The sequence below is a fragment of the Suillus subalutaceus genome (assembly GCF_016647625.1).
Source record: "Suillus subalutaceus strain FC151 chromosome Unknown DFJ58scaffold_83, whole genome shotgun sequence".
NCBI classification, from domain to species: domain Eukaryota; kingdom Fungi; phylum Basidiomycota; class Agaricomycetes; order Boletales; family Suillaceae; genus Suillus; species Suillus subalutaceus.
In genome coordinates, this window is record NW_024540332.1 from 143,681 (window position 1) to 171,376 (window position 27,696).

Here is a 27,696-nt window from a genome sequence, read left to right on the forward strand (position 1 = left end):
CTCAGCTCATTCTAGATCCTCCCTGTCATCATGCGTCATTCCACCATCATGCCCGGTAGCTGGGAGGGCCAGTTACATCAGACTTGAACGTGGGTTACTCTATCACCTTTGTATCTCATCATCGCGCCCTATCCTATCATGTACAGTCATCAGGGTGAATGATCTTCCACACCCTTCCGGGCGCGTACCCGCAGGCTTTTACGTGTCCATTAATGTCGATTCGAGGAGGCGCTGGAAATCACCCGTCCGAATGGTTTCATCCAACGAAGCTGAAGTGTTAGGCGATGTCATGACTTTGTAAAGTCCATATTGACTTTCATATGCGATTCGAGGGCTGATTGTCCGTTTGTAGATCGTTACGCGACGCACCTAAATTATCGATGGAGATCAGGTCATCCTATGAGCTCGGTCGAATGTTAGGCAGTGGAGAAGTCGTTGGAAAACTCGAAACATCATGGGATGAGCTGCTCCATCCTGGAGATGAACCTTTCGGTGATCACCCTACTTTTCATTCATGCACACTACTAACATCCTGTAGAATTATCCTTCCCATCAGTTTGTGGCGATCACCCTTCCCTCATGCTGAAGGCCGCTGTTCTACATCCTTGTGACGATCAGGACGGCGCACTGTTTGACGTGAGTCACATCAGTCTCTGTGCTGTCGGCTTTTGCTGACGGAATATCAACTGTAGTCCATAGTAGACTGCGAGATTGGTCGAGACACAGATGCAGGCCACGCCCGATTTGCTCAATATGTGACAAGCAAGACGGTCTCTCAACTGAACGATGCTGTAGAGCATTTTCAGTCGGTTCTGGACCAGTATCCGGTCGACCATCCCGACCGCGCAGCGGCTCTCACCAACCTTGCGTGGGTCCGCCTCATAGGCTACATTCGAAAGGATTTTCAAGACATTGACTCTGTCACTTCCCTCTTCCGCGACGCCCTTGCATTGCGTCCGCAGGGCCACCCCGATCATCCATTATCGCTCTATTACCTCACCAAAGCGCTGACCTGGCGCTACCTCAAGGAGGGCACTGCCGTCCATATCCATGAATCCGCCCAACTGTACTGCAAGCTGTTGCCCCTCTGTCCAGAGGGCACTTACCTTCGTGGCATCGCGGTAGGGGCAAATGGCGTCGATTATGTGATCCGCGCATGCAACAATCGTCCAACCGACGCATCCGATGAAGGCATCCACCTCCGACGAATCGTACTCCAGCTTTGTCCTCCGGGTCATCAAAACCGTCCAGACGCACTCAACAAGCTTTCAAGGGCTCTCCAATTACGCTTTCAACAATGCGGCAGCATTGATGACATAGACGAGAGCATACGAGTTAGTCGCGAAGCTGTTTCTCTATACCCCGAGGAACATACCAGCCGTGCTACCTATTTGAATAACTTGGGCTTATCACTCCGACTCCGCTTTGATCACCAAGGCAGATCCCATGACCTTGACGAAGCCACCTGTGTATATGAAGAAGCGCTGCGCATGTGCCCTGTTGGGCACGAAACTCGTTATAAATCATTGAACAGGCTAGGGGGCGCCCTCCACGTCCGTTTCACCCAACGTGGTGATGTTGATGACATTAGCAAAGCTATCAGCCTCTGTCGCGAGGCACTGATGTCGAGCCCACCTGGGCATCCAGATCATGACACCATGCTTAACAACCTTGCTGTCACGCTCAATATCAGATATGACAATTTGGATGTCAGCGAGGATCTCGACGAGGCCATCAATCTTTACCGCGAATCACTTCGGTTAACGCGGCTTGACCATCCAGAGCGTCATAGAAATCTCTACAATTTGAGTTCAGTACTTCGCTCTCGTTTCACAAAAACTCAGAAGAATGAAGATATCGAGGAGGCCATTCGACTCTGCCAAGAGTCGTTGGAGGCTTTACCTTCACTGCACCCAGATAGACATTTCAGCTACATGTGGTTGCAAGAAGCCTACTTGTCTCGCTATCGAGTGCAACGCAAGTCTACCGATTTGCCACTCGCTATAGAGAACTTCAGACTGGCATCGCAACACCCAACTGAAGGATTTCCAGAACGCATAAAGGAGGCTATTGATTGGGCTCGCCAAGCAGAAGTCTATCAACATGAATCTGCCCTCGAAGCGTACCAAATATGCTTGGAACTTTTTGACAACTATGTGATGACACGATCGTCGATCATCTCACGACGCGAGGCTGCAACCACTTTCCACGGCGCACAGTCACTGCCAGTAGATGCAGCCTCATGTGCCATCCGTCGTGACAATCTACGACAGGCAGTCGAACTCGTGGAGCAGGGCCGTGGCCAGCAGTGGTCGCTGGCCTCGCGACTCAGAACACCTCTCGATGACCTGGAGTCCACGAGTCTTGAGCTAGTTCGCAAGCTCTCAGAGCTCAGAAAGAGCCTTTCTGATGCTCAGGGTTCCGCAGCCAGCACAGACAGAGCTGCTGCTGATCGGGCAGCAACCGAGTACAGGCGACTTACAAGGCAATGGGACGCTGCAGTGGCTCAAATCCGTAATCTTCGGGCGTTCTCACGATTCCTGCTCCCGCTTTCGTACAATGACTTGCAAGCGGCAGCGCGTCATGGCCCAGTCATCATCTTCGTCGCCAGTCAATACTCATGCAGCGCCCTTGTTATCCCGACATCAGGAGATCCCCATCACGTCCATTTCCCGCGCATCACTCTCACACATCTTAAGAGGCTCAAGGGTGATTTCGCTAAGGCGATAAAGCACTCGGCTGGTATGCGCCCAGAGGAGAAGAGGAAGGATCTGCGAGAACTCTTACGGGTAGTATGGGATGAGATAATGCTACCCATCGTCGACGTACTTGAGCGTGGTCTCACATTGCAGCGCCGGTCTCGAATCTGGTTGTGTCCGACTGCAGACTTCACGTCGATCCCTCTCCACGCAGCTAACTCATTTCGGATGAATGCAGATGACTCTGGGCCGGAATACTGCCTGGAAGATATCTACATCTGCTCATATACTCCAACACTTTCAGCTCTGATCAGAGCTCAACAGTCAATGGAGGAGCCTGTGCTCCCTTCTTTTGTGGCAATCGGACAGGGTCAACCGGGGGTAGGGCAAGGCAAGGCGCTCTTAGCTGTCGACGACGAGCTCGACCTTGTCTGTAGCCTCGTTCCCGCGACAGCCAACCCCACCACTATCTCCGGCGATAATGCCACGCGAGCAGGTGCACTAGAAGCTCTGCAACGGAACACATGGGTGCATCTCGCTTGTCATGGCAAGCAAGACCATGAGCAGCCTTACAATTCTCATTTCGCTATGAGAGACACACCTCTCACGCTGCTTGACATCATGGAACAAGACATTCCGCACGCTGAGTTCGCGTTCTTGTCGGCGTGTCATACCGCCGTGGGCGATGAGGAGACGCCTGACGAAGTCATCCACCTTGCGGCTGGACTGCAGTTTTCTGGGTTCAAGAGCGTCATTGGCACGCTGTGGGAGGTCGACGACTCTGTCGCGAAGCACGTCGTGACGGCTTTCTATGAGAAGGTGTTTGAGGATCTGGAGGATGGAGGTGTCATGGACTGTAGGAAGGCGGCGCAGGCACTCAACCATGCTACGTACGTCGTGAAGAGGAAGGTGCCGCTCGAGCAGAGGATCGTTTTCATTCATATCGGTGTGTAGTTCTAGAATGTCGTATTGCTTTGGTTTGCTACAGATTTACTATATAAGTTGTTAGTCTTGGATTGTCTTTCATCCCGTCGATGTCCCTGTTGTAGGCTCTTGTAGGATTACCTTGATACCGTAGTTATTTTACATGGGAATCCAATATCGTACAATAATATCTACTCTCAGAATAGTCTTCGCAACTTCATCGATTGCTCTAGTATTTACAGTATGTTCATATAAGCCGAGAAAGTCATGTCCTGAATGACAGGGCAAGTACGATCAACCTCGCTCTTCTCCAGACTCCCAGAATCAACGACATCTCGCAAAACAAGTAATCATTGTTCTATAGAAATTCTAGGGGCATGTACAAGCACATGAATGTTCTCAACACATTCTACAAATATTTTAAACCGAAAAAAATTCTATACCGCAACAAGATTCGCAACGCATGCAATGCGATTGACAAGGCACGACGCAAGACTCACATATACCCCTTCACCTCCTCCCCCGGGCCCTTCGGCACCTCTCCAACCAGATGCAACATATGCTCCACGACCTCCTCAGGCGTCGTCACGTGCCAACTCGCGAGCGTCCGCTTGCTGCTATGTCCAACAGCAGTCGTGAACACAGCTTCGGGAGATACCGCAAGCTCGACGTCGCTGTGCTCCTTGGTGTTGTCGACGAGCATTACTGAGAGCGGGGGTTCCATCGTCGCTTTGCCAGTTGAGGAAGGGGGGAAGAGGAGTAAGGCGCGGAACATGTCTTCGTCGGTCTGTTGGAGGGTGAGTGAGTGAGTGAGTGAAGTGGGGGGAGGAGGGAGGGATGGAACAGACCTTATCGTCACCAGCGCAAAATATGAACTCGACCCCAGGGTTCTGGTATAATATGCGCTTGACGATCTCACCCTTGTATGAGCTATCAGTCAGTCTGCACATATGTCAAAGACCGCGTATACAGACCTTGTTCACGGCGATAGGCCTCACTTCCAGATTCTTCTTACCCACGAGCACCTCGATCGGCCTCTTGGGCACCACGTTATTCTCTAATAAATCCTGGCACTGCCTGCACTGGAACAGTCTACAATCCACCCACCATTCATCAGCTCCACGAAAAACAAAGACAAGAATAAAAACACGCACCCCCACTCTGGATCAGTCGACCGATAATGCCACGTAATCGAGCTCTTCTTCATCTCAATATGACTGCCAGTTGTGCGCTCCGTATAATACCTAAAAATCTCCGCTACTTCCTCCATCCAGCTCATATCAAGAGTGGCGGTGAAATTCATCCACACAGCGCTATCAGGCGAACGGATGAATCCTCCGTGCTCTGCGCTCATCCCGAGACGTGGGAGATGGCCTAGGTGTTCCTCGAGGAACGCTTGGTCACGGCCGGATACGATATATACGATGTTGTTAGGGTCGGATGACAGTTTCGCGAGGGCTGTGAGTGCATCAGGAGAAGGAAGAGCCATCGATGGCATCTTGACGATCGGCGTGAGCGTGCCCTATCCGTCAAATATCAACGACGAGCCCTGTACTGTCCTTCATCCCACTCACGTCGTAATCGAACAAGAACAAACGCTTCCCGGCATTTTCATACAGTGTCTTGAGACTGTCTCTAGGGATGTAAGGCGTCTGACGTGCGGTGTTTTGTCCGTTGATCTGCGAGAGCAGCATCTTGGCAAGGACTGCAGCCCACGTGTGCGAGGTGTGAGTCGTCACGACCGAGTGCAACGCAGCGTGTCTTGAAGCTTTCTCCTCCTCCGACATGACCAACCCGCGGTTCATGGCAGCTGCCACATCCTACTCACCACACAGTTGTCAATAACACAAAGATGGTCTGAATGGGCAGATGATACGCACCCCAAGATCCCAGGGGTTCACCTGGAGCGCATCAGCCATGTGCTGGCTGATACCCATAAACTCGCTCAATACGAGTGGAGAGCGCTTTGTGCGCTCTTGTGCGATCACGAACTCCATCGAGGTCGTGTTCATTCCGTCCCTGAGGGGCGTGATTACTCCAAGGTCTGCAGCGCTCAGCAACGCGTAGAACTCGTCCTTTCTGAGGGTTTGGTGGCTGCGCAGAGGTTATGTGTGGAAGGAAATGCGTACAAAAAATTAGACACGTAAAGACATGATGAAGGTGCACGCACTAGTGGTGTATGGGTATAAAATCCAAACTCCCATACTCTCCATTGATATGTGCGACAAGTTCGGAGACTTGACGCTCCAGCTTTGGAGAGTCTGTTAACGCAGGAGACGTCACCTGCAACGTTTATCAATATTTAGATCACGAATTGCAAACGGATGGTAGTACATACTTGAATGAGCACGACTTTGCGCTGCCACTCGGGGTAATCATGCAAAAACTTTTCAAACGCGCGGAGCTGGTGTTATAACGTCAGTTTGGACGATGGTACAAGCAACGACCAGTTAGTCAACGACGATACCATGATGTAAGAAAGAACAATCACCTTTTGCAAAACTCCCTTGACGACATCTAACTTGTCCCTTCCTACGATGATCTTCTTATCTGCGTAGAGGGCGCGGAGTGCTTCGAGTTTCGGTTGGACGCCTGCGCGGAGACTGGTTTGTGTGCGTGCGCATCAGCACTCCCCAACAAAAACAAAAACAAAAACTCACGTATCCCTCGCAACTCTCTCCGCATCCACCCCCACGGGACAATGCGTAACAGAAGCCACGTGTCCCTGTACATCAATACCGACATATTTCTCAACGCCGGCTCCGCCTTTCTTGCCTTTTCCACTGCGGGTGAATTCAATCCCAGTTGCAGTCGTGCTACGCGGAACAACGCTCGCGCTCCGGGACGCACTAGCAGAGGCAGCCGTAGCACCCTTGCTAGTAACTTCATACCCGCACACGCGAACGCAGGTGGATGTGAAGTGGCGGGTGTAGCTGTAGGTTTGGAAGCAGATGAGGTTGGCGCCTAGCATTCCGTCGAGGATTTCTTTGCGGCCTGGGTGGGGTATATTAGTGGATCGAGGGAAAAGAGAGAGGGACGTACGCGGTAAACATCTAAACACTTCCGAGCTAGGGAAAGGCGTGTGTACGAATAGACCGATGGTGCTGTGGTGTGTATGTTAGTACTCGTGTCCTCCTCGATCGAGGAAGCACGTACACGTCCCCGCCATTCTCCCCGCCCACGCCGCTCACAGCACCGGAATGCATTGCATTCCTGACCATGCGAGGGACTAGGAGGAGATGGTAGTCATGGACCCAGACGAGGTCGCCTGGTTTGAGGACGCTAGCGAGGCGTGTTGCGAAAGCTTGGTTGGCCTTTTGGTGGAGTGGTGTATGGGTAAGATGATCGGATCAAAGTAAGCGAACGCACCTGTTCATAATAGTCGTAATTAGCGTCAGCACTGGCATGCTCTGTTGCTACGTCCTGCCAGAGGAGGTAATGGAAGAGGGGCCATAGAGCTGGGTGGGAGTTAGCAAGGATGGAAAGAAGGTGGCCCGGGCCGGTAGTAATAAGAAGCGAGAACAAGGTTAGGAAGTCGAAGTAGAAAATGAAGGAGATTGGACGAGATGGGTAAGCAGATGAAATCAAATAGGATCAAAGTGCCAACGGAGTGGAATAGGAGAAAGGCGAGGGAGGTGAACCAAAGAAGGAAAGAAGTATGAAAAACGAGGTGACAAGGGCCAAAAGTAGATGATGGAGGTAGATCAAGAAGAGCTGTGCCTGATATAGACAAGGACTAACTTTGTTTGCAATATCCATCATAATGACCGTGTGCGACGTTGTCTTCCATCCAGAGCGGAAGATAACTGATCGGTTTACCAGTTTCTGGTTCAAGACCGTTCTTGTCAATGTAGTGAGCGAGCTCGACTTCGAGTGCATCCTTGTCCTCGTGAGAGATACGAGAAGATGGGACACGGTCGCGAACAGAAGGAACACGTTCACCAGTGGATGGGTTGACGTCACCTGTGGAGATGTGTTAGTGCGTATGATGAATGAGAGTGGAGTGAATGACCATCTGGAGAAGAATTCCCATCGGGTGGAGCAGCAGGTGATAGAATGTCGCCCGTCCATCCCAGAATGATTTGTTCGTGTGTGACGCTGAGACTACGAATACCACTCGTCATTGCGCTGTGTCCGTAGCGTGGAGCTACTTTCCAACGTTCAGGCTGAGCGGGTAGAGCAAGTGGAGGGAGTTCATCGGATGGGCTTGGTGGTACATCTGCAAGAACACGAGGAGGTGTAGGAGGTGGACTGAGTACGCCATCTTTTGCAGCGGTGGAAGTGATGGTGCAAGTTACAGGAAGATAATGGCAGACATGAATGATACGGCCTGATAATTGAACGCCGTTGGCTTTGTGTCGTGCTTCGAGTGCTCTAACATGATCACGAACTGCGTCAAGTGAAATGTCGTCTCCTGCGCGTGTGTATGGTTCTGCGAATGTGTCCATGGTCGAAAAGCGATCCAAGGACTGGACTGGTTATAGCAGGTTTATAAGGGATATGATAAGTTAATCGGATTGACTAGTTTTTGAAGGATGCATGCTCAATTTGGTTCATCAATTGGGTTACTCCGCTGGCGCCAGCTTCACACACACAACTGCACCAAAACTATTTCATCAACTCATCGATCAAACAATTCGACGCGATTTGATTGGAACCCGAAATTAACCACGTTCGTTGACAACGCCGCATAGACTCAAAGTCTGTCCTTCGTCAGAGCTAGCGGAACAGCTACACATCTCCCTTCCCACGGTTGCTATCCCTTCGGCGTTCGCACTCAGCTGGCATGCAACGTCATGCCACCGTCTACCAATACCTCGTAGTCCATTGATCAATTCTTCACCCCACCACCAAGTATCTTATGGCTAATCCTTTTATCTCTTACATCGTGTCTGCATCACATTACCCTCTTTTATCGCGAGCCCTTGCATCCGACGCAGAATACCTCGTGTTAGGTTGAGTTCAGCCATTGTTCAATCTGCCAAGAGCTTTTCTTCGTCGATGATGATCCTCATTCTGGCCAGTCCCTATCCCTATCGCACATCGCATATGTGGTGCCCCCCATGCCTCTCCTTGCGAATCTCACACTTCCGCTTCCAAGTCCCACCATCTTCGTTCGTTCCGCCGCAACATAAGCTGCATTTCATAGATGGAAATAGATCAACTATGTTTATCCGCCACTTCACCGTAAGCCATCCATGATTTCCCACATCCGCGTCACTATGAACATCACATTTCGCAGGGACCTCCCCGAGTAGTCCCGAATATCGGCGACGTACCGTCAATATAACGATTGCTCACCTGAATATACCGGTTTTGTTGCATGCACGAGTCGCTAGGGATACCCTCTGTAGATGAACTACGTTGAACTCCTCCTCACCATACTGTAGTCTCACCAGGCAGCCGGACTTTATGCATCCGGAAGTAAGTAAACTACAAAGTGCGTCTCTGAAGCTGAAGCACTTGGCCCCAGGACGACTTCCTGCTCAGGATTTGGGATATATGACTTGTAAGTAAGTGTTCTTTGGAATTTGCGGGTGCAGGATTGGCTTCGATTTTGACTTATATTATCACTTGTGAGCCTGAATGCAGATACCCACGCTTCTGAATCTTCGTAACATCCTCATTAACGCCACAGAACATCAAACACGCCCTCTATCATCGATTCTGTTCCTGCACCACTATCAAGTCAGGTGCTCAGCGTTTATCACTCTCGGAACCCACTCTCACTTCAGGTATATATATGTGGGTGTGCAGGACGTCTTCAGAGAAGTAGCCCACTTAAGTGCAATGCATGCTGCAGGTCCCTGAGGATACGAACAGAGCAATAGTTCCTATCCTACGGGTCCAGCATATGATGCGTGTGGCTGGTGATGGGCATGACACGCTTCTTCTTATTCACATGGAGCCCATCTTCCTCTTCCTGATGTTCACCTGCGGAATCTCTCACGCTCCACACAGAACTTGAACTTCATCGGAATCCCGCGTCCGATACCATACCATACGAACGGGATCTCCCCGCTCAGAGTCGCACTCTCACTACACCGATCCAGACGTTCATCAGAGCAAATTGATCCAAGTAAGCACGCCGACGTCAATATTGTGCGATGTTCATTGATTGACACATTAGACCAGGACATCGACAACGAACGGAACGCCATTGTTTGTTCTAGCTATCCGCTGGAAGTACGTTGTCCGTCTCTTGCATCCTCTTCATGGAAGGCTCCCACAAATATTTCGTTACCTAAGCTCGTCCACTCCACCACCGTCTTCAGTGCTGCGACAATCACAGCACGCCATCGTATGGTACGCTCCACATTTTCTTCTTTCTGTGCCTTCACACGTATCCCTCTCATTCAATGCAGAATACCTCGTGGTTGTCGTCATCGATCCACCGTGAGCTATGTGTATACTTATGCTTCATCCCTTCACACTCATTCCGCTTATTCCAGTTCACCTTGAACGTTCGAACGCTGGTTGCACTACAACAGCTATGCTCTCAAACGCCACTATCTACTATTTTCTTCATGGTCAGGTCTCTCCTGTATCCAGCGAAGGATACGTCGTGGTAGGTGATACTCTGTTTGTCAAACGATCGCTCAACCTACCACAAGTTATACTTCATCGATTATCGACGTCCATCGCTAGTCCCTTGTCACATCGCACTGTCATCATTCCGGCCTCGAGAGTCTACACCCCTTACATTCGACGCGGGGTACCGCGTGGTGGGCCAGGAGGTTCTGAACTTGAATCAGTAATTGCTCGATCCATCATGGGCTATCCTTCTTCCACGTGATGCTCGTTTTGGCTCGTTCACTTCATCACCTGCCGCATGCACATTGTCTTCTTTCTGCACATTTACCTCTATACATCTCTCTCTCACAGTGGGAGTCGGCATTTCTCGATCCATCACGGGTTATACTCAACTTTCATCCCTTCCCACTTCATCCCTTTACTCGATTTCATCATCTTGACGCTGCTCGCAGCTACTCTCGAGCGCCATGGCATACCGCTAGCCATTATCCTCTTCTAGGCATTCAATGCAGAATGTCTTCGTGTTGCGTAGTCCCTGATCTACCCACAACGAGCTATTCTTCATTGATTATGATGCACACCCATAGCTAGTCCCTTGTCCGCGTCGCACATCGTGGTGTCTTTTTACATCGCACCACCCTTCTTTCTGCCTCTAGAGTCTACGTACATAATATGCATGATCCCTTGCATCCAATGCAGGATGCCTCAAGGAAGGCGGGACGAGTATACAATTGTCCAACCTACTACGAGCTATCCTTCGTCGATCATGATGCTCATCCACGACTAGTCCCTTATCTCCCTGTATCGCGCTACCCTCTTCTTTTGCTTCTACACACATCATCAACCCTTGCATCCGATACAGATATCTCGTGGTGGCTAGGCGCGAAGTAACAATATATATCGCTCGACCCACCATGGGATATTATTCATCGATCATTATCGTTACTTCCAACATCATACACGCGGTGCCCTGCATCTCATTGTGAATCTCACTCTTGTGCTTCAGTTCTAGTACCTTCCAAGTTCGTTGGGCTTCACTTCGGGGATCCGCCAACGCTAGTTCTCAGACAAAAAGAAATTGCTGGCAATTGTATTTATAGTGAGCCATCCATGATTTCATCACTAGCTCATCTGACTATGAACGCCTCGCAGGAACCCCATCCCTCTTCCTCGGCAGTGGTGAGCCCTCCGAGTAGTTTTGTCGTTTCTGTGTCAGTACTGTCAACCACATAACTACTCTGGGCGTTCACTCGGTTACACCGGTTTTGTTGCGTGCACTATACGTATGACGTTGAATCTCCTCACCTGAGCCTCCGCCACTGGCGTCGGAAGGGCTGTCTTTCTGGTTCCGGAGGTGCGTGTCATAGTCATCGGGGCGGCCGCCTCTATAGTGCGTCTCTGAAACTGACGTACTTGGTTCCAGAAAGGCTTCGTGGTTGGAGTAGGGGTTACATGATTTGTAAGTTTTAAGTGTTCTTTGGAATTTGGAATTTGGGATTGACTTTGACTTATATATTGTAGGCCTGAACGCGGGCATGTCAGTATAGCTGCGCTTCTGGATCTTCGCGCTATCCTCACTCACGCTACAGAGCCTACATAGAGCACACCCTCTATCACCGCTTCCGTTCCTGCACCAGTATCATGACGAAGCCGGTGCTCAGCGCGTACCATCCCCAGAACTCACTCTCGCTTCAATGATACACACACACACACGCACGCACATATGTCTGCCTGTCTGTCTGTGCAGGACGTGTTCAGATAGAAGTACTTTCTAGTACTGAGCCCACTCATAATGCATGTCATGCATGGACACCCAATGAATCTGTCCTTCGGCATCGGATGGTCTCGCAGGATGTTACCATTGGGTGTCCATGCAATATTGCCTCCCTACGAGCACATGGGATCGTGGCCTTTGGCTCAGGCTAGCGATTTGCATGGTGCGCTTCTCACTCACCCACCGTGACCTGCGGAATCTCTCGCGCGTTCCACACAAACCCGAACTTTATCGGATTTCCCGGGCCGCGTATGATATGGTACGACCTAGATCTCCTCGCTCAGAATATTGATCGAATGCTGATCACCACAACTTAGATATGACGTATTGTACTGTCACACAAACATCCAAACGTTCATTAGAGTAAGACCAAATATACTGCATGCCCGCAGTTATTTATCAAAGACAACTTCGGAACGCCGTATAAGGAATACCGCATGTAGTATTTCGGTACAAGAGACGGACGACGCATGCCGCAGGCTCCTTGTACAACTGTAGTGTCGTTGAGAAGTCAGAATAAACAACGACACAACAGCGGCGTTCCGAATTTGTCTTTGATAAATCACTGAGCATGCAGTATATTTGCTCTAACTTTAGAACGTTTGGATCGGTTTGGTGATAGTGATATCCAAGTTCTTCGTATTGTGATGATCGGCATTCGATCATTCTGAGCGAGATATCATATTTACGCGGCCCAGACGCGCGGGAGATTCCACAGATGAATGGGAAGCGCATCATGCAAATCGCTAGCCAAAGGCATGCACGACCCCGCATTCGATCATTCTGACCGAGGAGATCCAGGTCGTATCATACTGGTATCATATCATATGCGGCCTGGGAAATCCGATGAAGTTTGCCGACTTGTACACACGTTACATTTGGCTAGGTATTGTCTACTATAGGGCCACGCCCCAACGGACAATAAACACGGATACAAAAAAAATCTAGTACTATGGTAAGTAATATCACCATAGGTTTCATGGTAATCATTTTGTCAGGATGCGGTATTCGCATATCTTCGAGTGGGGGATCAAAAATTCACGAGATTATATGTGAAGACAAAGGGAGACAGTGATATAGAACTTACATGTCTTTGTTCGTTATGAATCTTGTTTTATATCACACCGCAGCAGCCAAAAAATAACTCGATGTCTTCCTGTCACTTCCCTGCTTGCATTTGCGACCTCCAAAGGACTATACCATGATCAGGGAGCACAACGAAGAAGACAGCGAGCTCGATTCATGCTGAGTCCTGACAAACCTAGTAAAGTCCGATGAGGTTGTGGCTGACGGGCCGGCGTGAGCCGCGGGATGTCAGATATTTTTTCCAGACTTGCACCCTCTTGAGTCTTTAGTAGGGTACAGGAATTAATAGGGTATCGCGACTCAGAGTCACTCATTGAGATGCCTGCGAAACCCGCAAAGACCGTAGTTCAATCTTCCATACATGAAGTTCAATACGCGTTCTCCCCATATGCAAGGTACACCTCCGTCGTTGGCGTCCACACCAGCATCGTAGCGTTCACAGCCCTCTTCCTACCCCAGACCTCTCTCTTACTCTGGCCATCATTCGCTGATTCTGACCGTCCACAATCCCAGTTTCAAGACGCACTAACAGATAATCCAGTTATAACACTCGCTTGGATTGTCGCAGGGCTAGTGATCCTCCAAGTATAGTGGGCGGGGTGGGGCAGGCAGTGGTGTTTCGAGTATACCTCTCGCGGCGGAACGAGTGACGAGATTAAAATGGATAGGTATCAGTTCGATCGAGGGAGATCTTCGGTGTGTCTTCTCCTTCGCAGTTCAAATTTCCCATATTCTCTCAGAGAGCATCAGGAAAACCCTCCGATACAAACCTAGACTAAGTATGTCAAGTTTAATACACTTTGCTCTAACTCGTTATAATTTTGCAAAAGTAGACAACTTAGCAGATTAGAGAACCTTTTTTACTGCCCCACCAGACCTTACCTGTGCGCACTAATTTAGTGATAATTTTAAAGAAATTCAGGGACTTCTCAAGGATTTTATTGACGGTTTGTCCAGGTTTTCGTTGCTTTCGTTCGAACGTTTTACAAGAACAAATTAAGTTTTCATTAAACGAGGGGTATATCAGCATAGAATGCGAGACAACAAAGGAGCGTTAAGAACAATATTTGATGTGACAAATGCGATTATGTAAAACGAGACCGCAACCTGGAAATCTACTCCTCATCATCCATGCCGTCGATATCGAGGAAAGCCATCGCAGACTCGTGTGATCCTACTAAAGCAGCGCTGCTATTGGTGCAGAGTTTCCTTGTGAGGTGTGAGACTCGGACAGATGAGTTAGTGCAGCATGGAAATGAACTCACTGGATAGCCTCGAAAATGTCGGCCATCATCTTGTGAAACTTGCGTGGCGCCGTCACCTTCATGTCTTCAAGAAATTTCACGTGAAAAAAGTAGACCTCGCTGAATAGATTACCAGTGAAATTGAACTTAGAGGGGGATCCATTAGCCTTCCAGAAGAGTGCGGCATACACCTATACACTCATTGTTAGTACATAGACTTGGACTGGGAGTAGATCAATAATTATACTGAAGTACTGGTTAACACAACCATTGGAATTGTAACCTCGGGCCACTGGGCCTTGTTGTTTGCGATCTCCTTGAAGCGATCTGAAAATTTCATGCTGACTGACTTTAGCCCGTTGAAGTAGCACCCCTTCATCAGATATGGTAGAATATCAGTGAAGTATGGCTTCTTTGGCTGTGGAATGGGGTCGTTCTTCTCCTGGAGAGTGCGTATGGCACTGAGCAAATCAATATGCATAACCCAGAACATAGCAACCTACATTGAAATGCTGTTCATAATGGTAGATGTGGTTGACCAGCAGGGCCTTCGCAGTGTCGACACAATCAGGGCCAAGATGATAATACGCTGTCACTTGGGCGCAAGCATTGTCTTTTAATTCAGTGCGGAAAAGGGGCACCCGGGCTTCAATCTGTATGAGTGAGGTTCAACCAACTAGTAACATTGCAGAGAGTCTAACTCGTGAGCGTACCAGCGTGGCGAGAGCCGTCACATATGAATCATCAGTCTTGAGGCGATCCTGGATTGGCGAAACACCGCAGGCACGAGCTGCTGTTAAGAGTGCGTTCCGCGTAAACAGGCTCTTCTCAGTAAGCTCCGGATAGCCGTTGACAAATGTCATGTGCACTTTTGCCTCCAATATCGCTCTTTGGACCATACGACGGGTGTTGATATCCTGGTCCATTAGCTTTAGCTTACCGGTCTCTGTCCATACAAGTCTGGGCCTTCCAGAGTAATCAGCATGAGCATCTGGGCCGTCCTCCTCGACGTCACTGTGGTCATCTGACAGCATGATGACATCAGGTTCCTCGTCCGACCCAACAACTTGAATATCTGCCTAGACAGGTGTCTGCAGAGGATCCATAACACCATTTGAACGCAGAAATAACCGCGAGAGAACTTTCACTCACCTCATTTGCCCGTTTATGATCGCGTGCAGACTGAGTTTTTGTTTTCTGGGGTGGTATTATAATTTAAACACAGAAATAAAAATTCGAGTCAACTTATCTTAGTCCTTGGTTGAGCCAACGGGAAGGGGAACGATTCAGCTGTCCGCATCAGCTTCTTTGAGGCAGCTGTGCAAGGCCAGATTTGTTGGGTCAAAGGGAGGTCAGCATGTTCGGCCTTCGACATCGAAACAAATACCGGTGTCTGAGGGAAGCCAATTGAAGGTGTGATCAGTTGCTATGAACAGTAACTGCGACAATGACACTTACTTCGGCTGATAAGGACTTGGGCTCATCCAAGTTGTCTTCAATTTCCTCCTCCTCCTCGCTGTCCTCCTCTGAGTCATTGCAACTAGGTTGAAAATCAGAGATCTCCTCGATGGGCTCGTCCATTAAAAATACATTGTCGATCGCCTGTTGGGAAGAGCCTGACCGTTGTTCCTTTTCTTTTCCTGCCAAACCTGTAAGGTTGCTGAACCACTAGATACCGTCAAGTTGAAGCTGACTGACCTTTCTTGTGCTTGACAGTGTTGATGCAGCCTTCATTGCCATCGATGTCGGAATCGGATTCGGCATGCGGTTTGGCAACTAAACACCATAGATTAGTCATCAAGGCATTAGTTCAGATCATTGCTCACTGAGTCAGCGCTTCTTGCTGGTATGTGCTTCTGTCGAGTCGCAACCTTTGGATGCCTCACCCACAACTATGTACATTTGATGTAAGTGTACTAAGATGCTAAACTAGTTCAAACACTTACCTTGACGCTTTTTAGGTACAGGCCCGGAGTCTGGGGTATGGTTGCCATGGCCATGCTTGCCAGTTGCAGACACCTGGGTTTTCCTTTGCTTAGGTTTTTTCTCCGTGGCCTTTTCTGCAGCGGGGCGCTGCCGATGTGGTTTGGTAGTCATCCAGTAACTGTAAGTGATGCTTTTCAACTGGTTCAATCATATAATGACCTGCATTCTGGGCATAGCTCTTTTTTGGTGCCTTGTTCATCTATTGCAGTAACAGGTATTCACAATGGTTTGGATTTGTTATAGTGGTAAGTACTTACTCCCGGCGGGCTGACCAGAACCTGTATCATTGCTGCGTGGCATGCTAATCTGAAGGGTATAGTAAATGAGTGGATAGATTTTGAAGCGGTAAAGAATGTAATGGGGGAATAGCTAATTGCCCTGCACCAGCTTCAGTACTAATATTTATATATCTTGCAGGGATGGTGCCGTCGCCACTGGGCAAAATTCCTGTCCAACCGGTTCCAAAATGAGCACAATTTCAAGCATCTCTTTTGGATTAGTCCAGGGCCTGGGCACTCAGCTTCAATTTCATCATCGTAAGGATGATAGCCTGCCAGAATGTTTTGGTACCATACATCCAGCTGAATGAACACGCTATTCCCTTCCCGCATTCATTTTCTCTCTGCCGCGATGAGTCGAGTTCATTATACCTTGCACTTCCCTACTCGCACTTGCAGTTTTTCTTTTAAAAGAGCCACTCACCACTCCCTTTAATTTTTTACACCAATTTCACTCCATAGTTCCTTTTTAATCGAGCGTTCTTTTATCCAAATCAATACATACTTCATTTCGAAGCTACTCGAAGAGATCATTCACACTCGCCGACCAACTTCCCCCTACACTGAGAAGACAGAGAAATGACGACATCCAAAGGAAAATAGAGGAGGTGGAGGGGAAACAAGTGGGAAAGAGAAGTAGACGGTGAAGGGTAGGAGACAGGTTGAGTGACGAGTGGAGGAGGATGTCGAAGCCCAAGTGTGGAGGTGTTGTATTGTGTCAAATCAGCATGGACGCCATCCGGACGCAAACGCGAGCTAGGAAAAATCGATACGGCTATTTGTACTTTACTTATTCAATGGACTGCCGACAAACTTAGTACTAATTAGTCGATAGCAATAGACGTTGTGATCATGTACGAACTGAGCTAAAAAAAAACTACACACACTATGTGATATCTACTGTACCCCAGCCATCATCATGTCAAGTTGAGCTAATACATTGGTCGACAGGACCTGCGAGTTCCCAACATTAAGCATGTGAGATTTCTGATGGTCGAGTATGATTTTCTGGACACTGTCCAGGTCACCAATATAGCGCACAATAGTGTTGAAAGTCTCACTCCCTTCAAGCTGCGTGAATGGCAGGATAACCGGTGGATGGGGAATCTGTTCCCGCAGCGCTAACTTCACAACTGCTCCAACAGCAGCGATGGCATAGTCAAGTTGTTGGAGTTGGTGTGACATTGTGGCGGAGAGGAATTCTGAAATGCCGAGGTCACTGCACCATATCAAATGCACGACAACATGAAATATCAGGGGATTATCAAGAACCCCTTGAAGTATGGTGAGGTTCCCGTCCTGAAAGAGATCGAAATGAGTGTGTATTTGGAAACAAAATTGAAACATACTGCGTCAACCGTAAACTTATGCATAAAGGCTAACGGGTTATGATTATTGTTAATCAATGTGGCTATGACACGGCCCCTGAAATTCGACTGGCATGAGATTGGAGTCTAGCGGGGGGTAGAAAATGTAACCCAAGGCGAGACAACTCCGCACCATGACCAATAGCTTCCGAAAAGTGTTATTCCATGCAACCATCACCTGCTGACGTTGACTACTTGTCGTTCTGATTGTAACTTGAAGAAAAAATGAATTAGTATTCAAATCGGCAACTTATTTGTAAAAAAAACATACCATTCATACCCGGCATGGATGTCGCCTCTGAAATTGCGAGAGAAACAAGCCTCGCCCTCTCGTCATCAGTACCAGCCATTGCAGACGTCGTCAAGATGAATCTCACGATTCTTCTTTTTGCGCGATCTACAATCTGTTTCCTGACATCAGGCCTGACATTAATGACGACAGGAGCTGGCGCAGTTGGCTGCACAGCAGTAGGAATAGTGGTAGACATGGATTGTGAGGTGGTGGCAGCGGGAATAGTGATAGGCATCGACTGTGAGGTGGTAGGGGTCATCGCAGGCATGGACTGTGAGATGGTAGGGGCCATGGTAGGGGCCATCGCAGGTTGCATGGTAACAAGGGCAACTGTTGTAGTTGTTGGCTCAGGTGGCCGAAATACTCTGGACTCAGGTATGAAATACGGTGTGACAGAGGTTCGAGGGCGCCGATATCTCTCAGGATGCTGTGACGACTCTGCTAGCAATTGAGGAACCGGTGGATTGTAGAAAGAGTTGAGTTGAGCTGAGCGAGGAATCAAAGGGTGGATGCTATCACCAGCATCAAGTAGTTTGCTGGTGCTAGACGATGGACCGGGGGCGGGTATGCTAGAGCTGGACAATGGCGCAGCATCTATCTCGTCTGTTAGCAACTGCGGTAGACTACTAGTAGTTGTCGCATATTGTGGGTTGGTGATATGGAGGAATCTTGAAAGTGGGGACATGTCATTATCTGCTTGATCTGTTAATGAGTGATTGGTGTACCACTAGCTTGGGTACTGGCCATTCGAACTTGAAAATCCATCCACAAATCCATCATAGCCTGATGATGAAAATGACCTGTCTCGAAGCTGGTTGGGGAAGTATGGATCGTCGTCGTTATCATGCGCCTGCATACTTGCTTGGAGAAAATGTTGACAGTAGGGAGAAAGAAGATGAAGATCACAGTGGGAGAGCTTGCATCACGTGCCAGAAACATGTTGAAGAAGGACCTTCATACATAATGAAAACTGAGTAGTACCGAGTCAGCGGGATAGTCATACAATCACAATCCGATACTCAGCGGTTGCGCTGCTAATTGGTTGATATCAGTACACAGGTAAGATGGGGCACGAGTATTTCACGTACAATAACAGATGGGGAACACAGGCGAAAATTAAATTGACTCACGATCATCGAGCGTATCTGTTGGGTGATCAAATGCAAACTCATCAGTTTGCATTTGATTATGTTTACATTGAAGAGGGTCAGGGGACTCGACGGGTAAGTGGCATTATGATTGGGTGATGAGAACCTGCAAGAAGAGTGACAGATATGGAGCGGTCGAAACAACTGAAATGACGACATATATGGAGCGGTTCGAAACAACAACATATATGGAGCAGTCAAAATGACGACATATATGGAATGTTCTAATGATGACATATATGGATGGTCGACCAGTCAGCCTTCCATATGCCAATTAATGTGTAGATTGTATTGTATCGCAATAGGAAACATAATACTTCTCATTTTATAGAGTGTAATAACACAACAACACGAGGGGTGCATTTGACAAGTCTCTACTACATTGTAAGCACATATATGAATTCACGAATCGCAAGGACACAATAGATACTTCCATATCAATAATGATCATATGAGAAACAGAGATTGAACATGGGATGAGAAGTGCGGTCTGAGTAAGCCTGCAACTTGTGATGAGTTGAATAGCAATACTTAAAACGAGAGTTTCCCATACCACTGGAAGGGCGATTATCAGCCAGCTGACTTTTCAGAGCCCGCACCTTCGCATGAATCTTCGGATCCATGGTCCGAATTGTCTGGGAACTCGTCTGGGTAAGATTCATCAGACAAGTCTGAGTCTGAGGGTTCAGAGAGTTCCCTAGTGCCAATGCAGGGAAGTCCACCACCAGGGTGAAGAGGAAATGTTGTAGCAGATTTCAAAATGCCCTCTTGACACATGAACTGAGGAGATTTGCAACCTGGTCAGTTTGGGCACTAGTGACACGGAGGATCTCGCATTCGTCCTCATAGACAGCTTGAAGATATCGCCTATCATCCTCAAGTTCTGCCTGGCCACGCTGAGAAAATATCTTTCTAAAGCCCTGCAATTCCCCTTCCGCCATCTTGACCTGCCGTTTGTTTTTGCCATAGATGCTAATGAGGAATGCTTCATATTGCGCAACTTCATCAATCTCCCACATTGCTAATACCATATGTTGGCGTGCGACCTCGCGACTTGTGAGCTTGGCCTTGTATCCCTTGTACAAGGTTGGAGTTGTCATTTGGGAGAGGCCACTCTCCAACTGTTCTTTAAGCTTTCAGACCATATCAATGAGTTATTGGTGTCTGGAAGTAAGTATGTCATACCTTCTGTGTTTCTTCCAATGAGAATTCCGGTTGGAATTTGGACTTCATCACCCGAGCTGCATAGCGAAGCTCCAATGGAGATGGATTGGGGGGGTATGGAAGATACTTCCTTGACAATCAAGACTTTGATGTTTTGTCATGCCTAAATAATGGACTCTCATCCACTTCAGAAGGTGTAGGTTTGCTATCCTGTGAAACACCTGGATATGAGGTATTTAACATTGTGCTCATGGTGTTTAAAGAGCCTGAGGAGCCTGATCTTTGGCTTGAGTTACAGAGTGTCATTTCAGACGGACTTGAGGAGTCCGGAGAAGATAGAATTGTAGGACTGCTCCATTGAGCAGGGGATGAAGGTGGGTCGCTTGATTGAACAGGAGACAACGGTGTTGAGCTGTCCATCTTATTGTGTGCGAATCTTACCTCCAGGCGGAACTTGGGTGGCAATATATCATTGATATCCGGTAGCGGAGCCTGAAAAATGACATCGAATGCATAGGTATCTAGTCTAGTATGCACGAGTCATTCCCTGCTATCACTATGGTCCAATGCACCGGATGTTACACGACTTTTTAGGCCACTGGCTTAAGTCAACAATTAGCTAAAACCAAAAATCGACGCTGCATGGCTGTACTCGCTGCATCACGCTCAAATGCCCACTCTCCAAATCCAACTCCTTCAGATGATGCTGTGGAAATAGAAGTAGAAGTTGATGATCGACCACCTGAGTTCGAAGGAGACTTTTTTGGTACTTACGAGGAAGATGAAATTCAATGGCCTGACGACACGGAATGGTATGCCAGCAGCAGTGAAAGCAGTGATAGCTCAGACTCCGATGATGATATACCTGGCCTCAATGCCAAATGGGAACCCCTCGTTACTGGAGGGGATTTAGAAGACCAATTTGGAGCTGCCTGAAGAAGACAGCACAGGGATGAATAGCCACGATCGTGGTTTGCGTCAGCAGATTGAGCAATGTATGCTTCAGGAAGATGGAATCACCATCATGCGATACCCTGATGGTCGAGCAGGGCAGCCCGTTCCACAAGCTGACATCTGCAATGCTAACGCTGCATATGCTTCCGTCATCAATGACACTACAAATCCATATGCCCCCTTCAACTCTCGAGTAGACTGGGAAATCGCACGATGGGCTAAATTACGCGGCCCAACTTCAACCGCATTTTCGGACCTGCTTGGTATCAATGAAGTCAGTGAATGTGCATTAATCTCACCTTTGAGTTGTGTGTGATGTGTCTATCTTCGTCGCCAGGTCCATGAAAAGCTTGGTCTTTCCTACAAACACTCAAAGGAATTGAACAAAATCATCGACAAGCAGCTTCCTGGTCGCCCAAAGTTCAGACGTGAACAAATTGTCGTCACAGGCGAGGCTTTCGACATTTTCTATAGGGACGTTATTGAGTGTGTCAAGGCTCTGTATGGTGACCCAGATTTTGCCTGATTTTCTGGTCTTCGCACCAGAACACCACTATGCAGACAAGGAACAAACTGTCCAATTGTTCCACGATATGCATACTGGTGAATGGTGGTGGGATACCCAGGTAAGTTTGTGTTTTGAAGACTTCTGCTCATTGAAACTGGCTGACAAATCAAATAGAAAAAACTTGATCAGCGCAAACCGGGTGCTACCATCATTCCAATTATCATTTCGAGTGACAAGACTCAAGTAACAATGTTTTGAAATAAAACAGCCTACCCATTTTACCTCACTATCGGCAACATTCCAAAGGAAATTCAGCCGAAAGCCATCTCACTGTGCCCATATTCTTCTCGCCTATCTTCCTACCACCCGTCTCGAGCACATCACCAACAAGGCTTCACGACGCTGAACCATTGCAAACCTGTATCATGGCTGCATGGGCCTGTATATTAGCACCGCTGGAGGAAGCTGGCCTAGATGGTATTATCATGAAAAGTGGTGATGGTATCCTGCGTCGTGGTCATCCCTTATTTTCTTGTTTCATTGGTGACTACCCTGAGCAAGTCTTGGTTATAGGAGTCAAAGCCATGGAATGTCCCAAATGCGACATACCACCAAACAAACTCGGAAGCAATGTCGTACCTTTCGAGATGCGCAACCTTGATGCTGTCCTTGATGCACTGGCTGCAATTGATCATGGAGATCTTGAATTTGTACGCGCATGCCGCGAAGCTGGGAATTAAGCCTATTATACATCCATTCTGGAAGCCCCTACCCTATACCAACATCTTCCAAGCTGTTACACCAGGATGTACTCCACCAATTATACCAGGGTCCTTATCAAGCATCTCCTTGGTTGGCTGGCTGAGGCATTCGGAGCAGCCGAGATCGATGCAAGATGTCGAAGGCTCCCCCTGAATCATCATATTTGTCTATTTAAGAAAGGTATCACTAGCCTTTCACGAATTAGTGGTATGGAGCATAGTCAGATATGCCGTTTTCTACTTGGCATCATCATCGACATCCGACTCCCCAACCATCTTGCACTGAGCCATCTCATACGGGCCGTCAAAGGTCTACTTGACTTCCTGTACCTTGCTCAATATCCTTGCCAGAGTTCCGAAAACATTGACTCTCCTCAAGGAAGCTCTCGATCTTTTTCACGACAACAAGCAGATTTTTGTCGACCTTGGAATCCGAAAACAATTTCAATCTCCCAAAGCTCCATGCAGGCCGCCACTATATGTCGATGATCCGGACGTTTGGCACGACTGACAATTATAACACAGAATATACTGAGCGCCTCCACATTGACTTGGCCAAAGATGCATATCGCGCAACAAACCACAAAGATGAGTTTATCCAAATGACTCAGTGGCTCGAACGCAAAGAGAAGATCGTTCGACATGAGAGGTATGTCATGTGGTGCCTCCACGGCAATCCCATTCAACACCAACCACATCCACCAAACCTGTCTTTCGACCGCGTTCAGACATTAACAAAGCATCTGAGTGTGAAAGGCGTCCCAATTCAGAAGTTAGTCACAGAGTATGGGGCCACGTACTTCCGTGAGGTGCTTGCAAGATATGTTGCACAACTGCATCATCCACACGAAGCCACCACTCGACGCCGCCTCGAAGACCTTGCTGCCACTATCCACCTTCCATTCCGCACACTTCCTGTGTATCATATAATCAAATGGCGATCTGTTGATGCACTGGGACATGGTGATCTATGTATCACGGTGGACAGCGCACACGTCAAGCCTCGCCGTGTGGCCACCAGTCAAACAGACACTGACGTCCCAGCACAATTTGATACTGTGCTTATTAATGATGGGACTGGCCGCTCTGTAGGTATTGAAGGTCAGTTTTTGAATCTCGAGAATGCTAGGCAGTCACGAATAACAGATTTTCAACAGGCTATTGTGTGGGTCAGATCCGCGTCATATTCTCGATCCCGCAGAATGCTGTTCCAATGATGTTCCCTACCACAATCCAGCCTCCCAAACATCTTGCCTATGTAGAGTGGTTCACTCTGGTTTCCTCCTACACCTGATTCGAACCATGGAATGTTCAAAATCAGCCGCTTTGTGCAATCGGGTGAGAGAGTTGCAAGCATTATACCTGTCACAAATATCCACCGAAGTGTTCATCTTATTCCAAAGTTCAGGACCTGTCAGCACCTCGTCAATGGACCAGCAGCTGAAGTCCTCGAACAATGTGACACTTTTTTTGTTAATTCTTATATTGATAGGCATACATTTGTGACGGTTAGATAGCACATTACATCTTCATTATAGAATGTTGCAGTTTAGCGAGAAACTATTGATTTTATCGGTAGTTTGTTCTTTTTATTGAAGTTTGAATAATTTTGCCTATCTTTGTCTAGCTTTGTGTGGGAGGGTTTTCCTGATGATTAGGAAGAGCGGCTGTTTTCACTTCATGTGTAGCCTTGGTGTTCACACCAGCTTATGCACTAGGTCCTCCCTCCTTCTCCTCCGACACTTCGTCCTTCATCAGCAGGATTAACTGGACACGTTTATTTGCCAAGCTTTCGTGGGTTAATATGTGTACCGTTCTCCTCTTTGCCTGACATTGTGCTAGCCCACAAAATCCGATAGAAAGGGCTCTGGTTTATCCTGCTGTTGCGAGCCTCCTTGGTGCTTGGCTTGGTGCTCCCCCAATTGCACTGGACTGGGATCGACCATGGCAGGTCAATTCCAACATCATTTACTGAGATTCGAGCTCATGATACCTAGGCCTGGCCGCTAACGCCTCTCTTCAGAGGGATCACAGGCTATATAGTCGGATCTCTCTCAGCAATTTCCATCAGTGCATTAAAGTGGTTGACTGAGAAGAACATCAGAAGAGAACAATCAGAGAAGCAGAAAACAACCTGAGGCGCTGATTTCAGTTCCTTCTTATTTAAATTGAGTTCTAGACATCTATTAATCACTCTTTTGGGACTACACCCTTCTATGCGAGTATGATGTCGGCATCAGCCTCCCTGAGAAGTTTGTGTCTTTCTCTGGTTTCGCATTCCCCGATGCATGACGAGACTCTGAAGTTTCCAGCGTCCATGAGACGCCTGAACTTGGCTTCTGGAATCCTTGTGTTGCTGACGTACCAGGCCATCATTATACAACAACAGTTCGGAATTGCACATCATCATTGTGTTCTTGGGTTCTTCCACCTTGCAATGGAATACCCGGGATAGTGCAAGTCGAGTTGGCAATCTGCTGGCATTGCATCTATGCTTTTTGATGCTGTGTGCTTGAGGGAGGTGAAAAGGTGGTTTTGAAGTTGTTTAGGTACAGGAAACTTCTATGAGAGCTAATATAAACGAAGGAGGGATGTTTTTGGGCAAAAGCCTGCTGCAAGCGCACGAACCTAAGGGTTTCAAGGTGAGCTGAGATCCCACAAGTTTAGGAGTGCTGCGACGCTAACTGCGAAGCTTGACACCCCAAAAGGTAGGAGGAGCACTTACGGTCGTGTTTACCGCACTGGAGGCATTGTGTGGCGGGTAAACAGTTCCAAAGCTGGAGAGGACTGGATGTATGGTGCGATGATGACTGTGTGTTCGCATAGGTACAATGTGAACGTGTCACTTGACCATCTTCCCATGGATTTAACGACATCGAAAGGAACTCCTCTTAACAGATATTCTAGCGTTCCGCCTATTCTAAGCCCATGACCCTTGATATCTGGAAGCTTGGTGTTATGAGTGACGCTGCCGAGCCTCTTTGAAAGTTGTGCTTTGGAAAGAGGTCTTAGGCCTTTTGGATGTTTCCAGGAGAAAAGATGTGCTTTCTTGTCCGCTGGGTTGACTTGAAATGGTTTTCGAGAGCTGCTTTTGGGTCCGTTGGACCTTCTTGCGCTACCCAGGAAGTATCTTCTCCTTCGATAGGTGATGCTTTAGTACTCGGGATGTGGAGCTTTGTTACAGGCAGGTTATTACGATCAAAGGCTTCAGATATGTTTTCACGGGTGATGTGTTTGGATGGATCAAACGCTCTGATGGCAGGTACGGTGAATTCTCCCAATCTAGCGATAGAGTAGAATGTGGTGGTAACGCAGGCAAATAAAGCGGCATCTAAGGGATTATCGAGATTGAGGTTTGCATGGATTATGGACAGGATTTCGACAGTAAACGGGAGTCGTTTGGAGGATTTGGATGAGGTTGGGGCTAGAGTGGACGCTCCATCGAGTATGGCTTTCAGTTCTTTTGCGTCCATTATCCAAGGACATCCATGTAGGAGATGCCATGCTTTAAGACCCGCAGCGTAGTTGGCTAACGCTGTGCCTGAGTAAGATCCGGCGCAGCTGGATAAGAATGCAAGAAGTAAGGTTGGGGATATTGGACAGCACTGGTCTTCAGAAATGTGAAATGAGTCACAGTAAATGTGGAAGACTAGAAGTCCCGCTCCGTACGTTTCCTTGGTGGAGTTAGCCCACGATGACCCTATTACTTCTAAGATATGATCTAATTGTTCATCAGATACGTTAATGTTCTGAGTCTCGGGTGACAAAGATGTATGGTTACATGCCTTCCCTCCTGCTGGTAACCATTTGCAAAGTCTCTCACGAGCTAAGCAGTGAGGTCTTAGGAGTGAAGGGCAGGGAACCAGTCCTGGTTTATAACGCATTGGGATGGAGTTAGCTGGGGTTGCTGCGGTCAATGATGGTAATGGGGCGTTGAAACGAGGGTGCATGGTTACAGGGCTACTGAGAGATGGCGTTGAAGATAATTTTATCTTCTTCGATGCAGGATGCTCTAGCTCTTTTGAACGCTTGTTGGCGGATAAGGGTTCTATTGATGACTTTGGCAGCAGGAGTGGAGTACTGCCCATCACGGAATAAACGGAGCTCTGTGGGGGTAAGAGGACTTGACGTGTCGATGACAAGGTGTCTGATTTCTTGTGGAACATGGGCGGGAGGTAGTAGAAGGTGTTCTTGTCCGTATTTTCCTCTGGATGGGCCATCGGCGGGATTGGATTTGCTGGCAACGTATTCTGTGCGGATGTCAAAAGGTCTGGGTAGAGCATGTATGAACTCGTGGATACGCCTGAATACCTCGTTGACGGCTCTGTTCTTGTGGCTCCCTCTCCACCATCCTTCGACAACACTGGTGTTGTCGCCATACACAACGACGTGGTCGCTAATGTCAGGGAGAGTGGCGAGGGTGTATACCAGTAGTTCGAAGCCGATGGCTTCTGCCCATGCAATGTTGTGTTTGCCTCCTCCTGCCGTTTGCCAGCTGGGTACCAGTCTCCAGGCATTCCACCTGTTGTTGATGACGATGCCGATGCTGATCCCAGAACTAGCGTTTGAGAAGGCGAGTGGGATTGAAAATGTGGCCGGTGGGCGGATTTGGCGAGCGACACCACCAGACTGTAGCAAATTGGACCACCAGATGAGGTCAGGTTCTGTCTCCTTGTCAGGGCGTTGAGGCAAGTGGGGCTTTTTCTGGAGAACGGCGGTTGTTCTTTCAAGACTGGTGAGGTAAGCTCTTCCTCTTTTGACTGCTGTGCACGTGTGCATCAATTTACCGTAAAGTTCAAGTGCTTCTTGTAGCACATGTGTAGGCTTCTTTCTCCAAGCATGGATGGCCATAAGGTACTTGTCTACTTTCGGTTGACTTAGCAAGACTATGCGGAGGTAGAGGTCCCAAAGAAAACCAATGTAGATGGTTGAGGAAGTGAAAGGTTGATCTTTGTTAAGCTTCCAGAAGATGCCTAA

At 48.1% G+C, this 27,696-nt stretch overlaps 8 protein-coding genes across 8 annotated transcripts; 3 read left to right on the forward strand and 5 right to left on the reverse strand.

Moving 5' to 3' along the window:
- Nucleotides 1-207: 207 nt before the first annotated feature.
- Nucleotides 208-3,758, forward strand: DFJ58DRAFT_915169 (CHAT domain-containing protein; the record flags this gene model as incomplete). Its single annotated transcript, XM_041395427.1, has 6 exons — nucleotides 208-297; nucleotides 353-492; nucleotides 539-636; nucleotides 693-3,645; nucleotides 3,688-3,703; nucleotides 3,749-3,758. The coding sequence occupies exons 1-6, from the start codon at nucleotides 251-253 to the stop codon at nucleotides 3,756-3,758; spliced, it is 3,264 nt and encodes a 1,087-aa protein (XP_041241881.1). The 5' UTR covers nucleotides 208-250.
- A 198-nt stretch (nucleotides 3,759-3,956) lies between these two features.
- Nucleotides 3,957-8,192, reverse strand: DFJ58DRAFT_797425 (glycosyltransferase family 20 protein). The gene is made up of 15 exons (XM_041390637.1): nucleotides 7,636-8,192; nucleotides 7,365-7,586; nucleotides 6,993-7,081; nucleotides 6,780-6,937; nucleotides 6,666-6,727; nucleotides 6,284-6,617; nucleotides 6,115-6,226; nucleotides 5,962-6,027; nucleotides 5,794-5,906; nucleotides 5,504-5,717; nucleotides 5,198-5,443; nucleotides 4,778-5,145; nucleotides 4,598-4,715; nucleotides 4,472-4,543; nucleotides 3,957-4,410 (listed from the first exon to the last, which is right to left on the reverse strand). Exons 1-15 carry the CDS (start codon nucleotides 8,069-8,071, stop codon nucleotides 4,120-4,122), a joined length of 2,901 nt encoding a protein of 966 aa, XP_041241882.1. The 5' UTR covers nucleotides 8,072-8,192; the 3' UTR covers nucleotides 3,957-4,119.
- Nucleotides 8,193-8,789: 597 nt separating this feature from the next.
- DFJ58DRAFT_843123 (uncharacterized protein) lies at nucleotides 8,790-12,298 on the forward strand (the record flags this gene model as incomplete). The annotated part of the gene is made up of 19 exons (XM_041392916.1): nucleotides 8,790-8,810; nucleotides 8,866-8,898; nucleotides 9,014-9,047; nucleotides 9,097-9,136; nucleotides 9,167-9,199; nucleotides 9,262-9,358; nucleotides 9,585-9,702; nucleotides 9,754-9,809; nucleotides 9,899-9,929; nucleotides 9,989-10,019; nucleotides 10,159-10,191; nucleotides 10,272-10,377; nucleotides 10,857-11,044; nucleotides 11,164-11,256; nucleotides 11,284-11,336; nucleotides 11,581-11,616; nucleotides 11,679-11,694; nucleotides 12,009-12,094; nucleotides 12,249-12,298. 19 exons carry the CDS (start codon nucleotides 8,790-8,792, stop codon nucleotides 12,296-12,298), a joined length of 1,155 nt encoding a protein of 384 aa, XP_041241883.1.
- Nucleotides 12,299-14,132: 1,834 nt separating this feature from the next.
- On the reverse strand, nucleotides 14,133-16,358 carry DFJ58DRAFT_730093 (uncharacterized protein; the record flags this gene model as incomplete). The annotated part of the gene is made up of 9 exons (XM_041385833.1): nucleotides 14,133-14,226; nucleotides 14,283-14,452; nucleotides 14,509-14,703; nucleotides 14,765-14,914; nucleotides 14,975-15,340; nucleotides 15,414-15,458; nucleotides 15,720-15,910; nucleotides 15,960-16,037; nucleotides 16,208-16,358. The coding sequence occupies 9 exons, from the start codon at nucleotides 16,356-16,358 to the stop codon at nucleotides 14,133-14,135; spliced, it is 1,440 nt and encodes a 479-aa protein (XP_041241884.1).
- Nucleotides 16,359-17,422: 1,064 nt separating this feature from the next.
- DFJ58DRAFT_730094 (uncharacterized protein) lies at nucleotides 17,423-18,869 on the reverse strand (the record flags this gene model as incomplete). Its single annotated transcript, XM_041385834.1, has 4 exons — nucleotides 17,423-17,824; nucleotides 17,875-17,961; nucleotides 18,026-18,105; nucleotides 18,164-18,869. 4 exons carry the CDS (start codon nucleotides 18,867-18,869, stop codon nucleotides 17,423-17,425), a joined length of 1,275 nt encoding a protein of 424 aa, XP_041241885.1.
- Nucleotides 18,870-20,087: 1,218 nt separating this feature from the next.
- On the reverse strand, nucleotides 20,088-20,916 carry DFJ58DRAFT_730095 (uncharacterized protein; the record flags this gene model as incomplete). Its single annotated transcript, XM_041385835.1, has 3 exons — nucleotides 20,088-20,465; nucleotides 20,518-20,622; nucleotides 20,683-20,916. 3 exons carry the CDS (start codon nucleotides 20,914-20,916, stop codon nucleotides 20,088-20,090), a joined length of 717 nt encoding a protein of 238 aa, XP_041241886.1.
- Nucleotides 20,917-21,520: 604 nt separating this feature from the next.
- On the forward strand, nucleotides 21,521-24,694 carry DFJ58DRAFT_717167 (uncharacterized protein; the record flags this gene model as incomplete). Its single annotated transcript, XM_041384334.1, is given in 12 exon segments — nucleotides 21,521-21,724; nucleotides 21,788-21,940; nucleotides 21,966-22,076; nucleotides 22,133-22,209; nucleotides 22,274-22,326; nucleotides 22,409-22,668; nucleotides 22,688-22,753; nucleotides 22,801-23,045; nucleotides 23,132-23,820; nucleotides 23,877-23,985; nucleotides 24,041-24,121; nucleotides 24,562-24,694. The coding sequence occupies 12 exon segments, from the start codon at nucleotides 21,521-21,523 to the stop codon at nucleotides 24,692-24,694; spliced, it is 2,181 nt and encodes a 726-aa protein (XP_041241887.1).
- A 1,711-nt stretch (nucleotides 24,695-26,405) lies between these two features.
- Nucleotides 26,406-26,957, reverse strand: DFJ58DRAFT_647438 (uncharacterized protein; the record flags this gene model as incomplete). Its single annotated transcript, XM_041381451.1, has 1 exon — nucleotides 26,406-26,957. A coding segment is annotated over one exon (552 nt), but the record flags the coding sequence as incomplete, so codon positions are not given.
- Nucleotides 26,958-27,696: the final 739 nt, after the last annotated feature.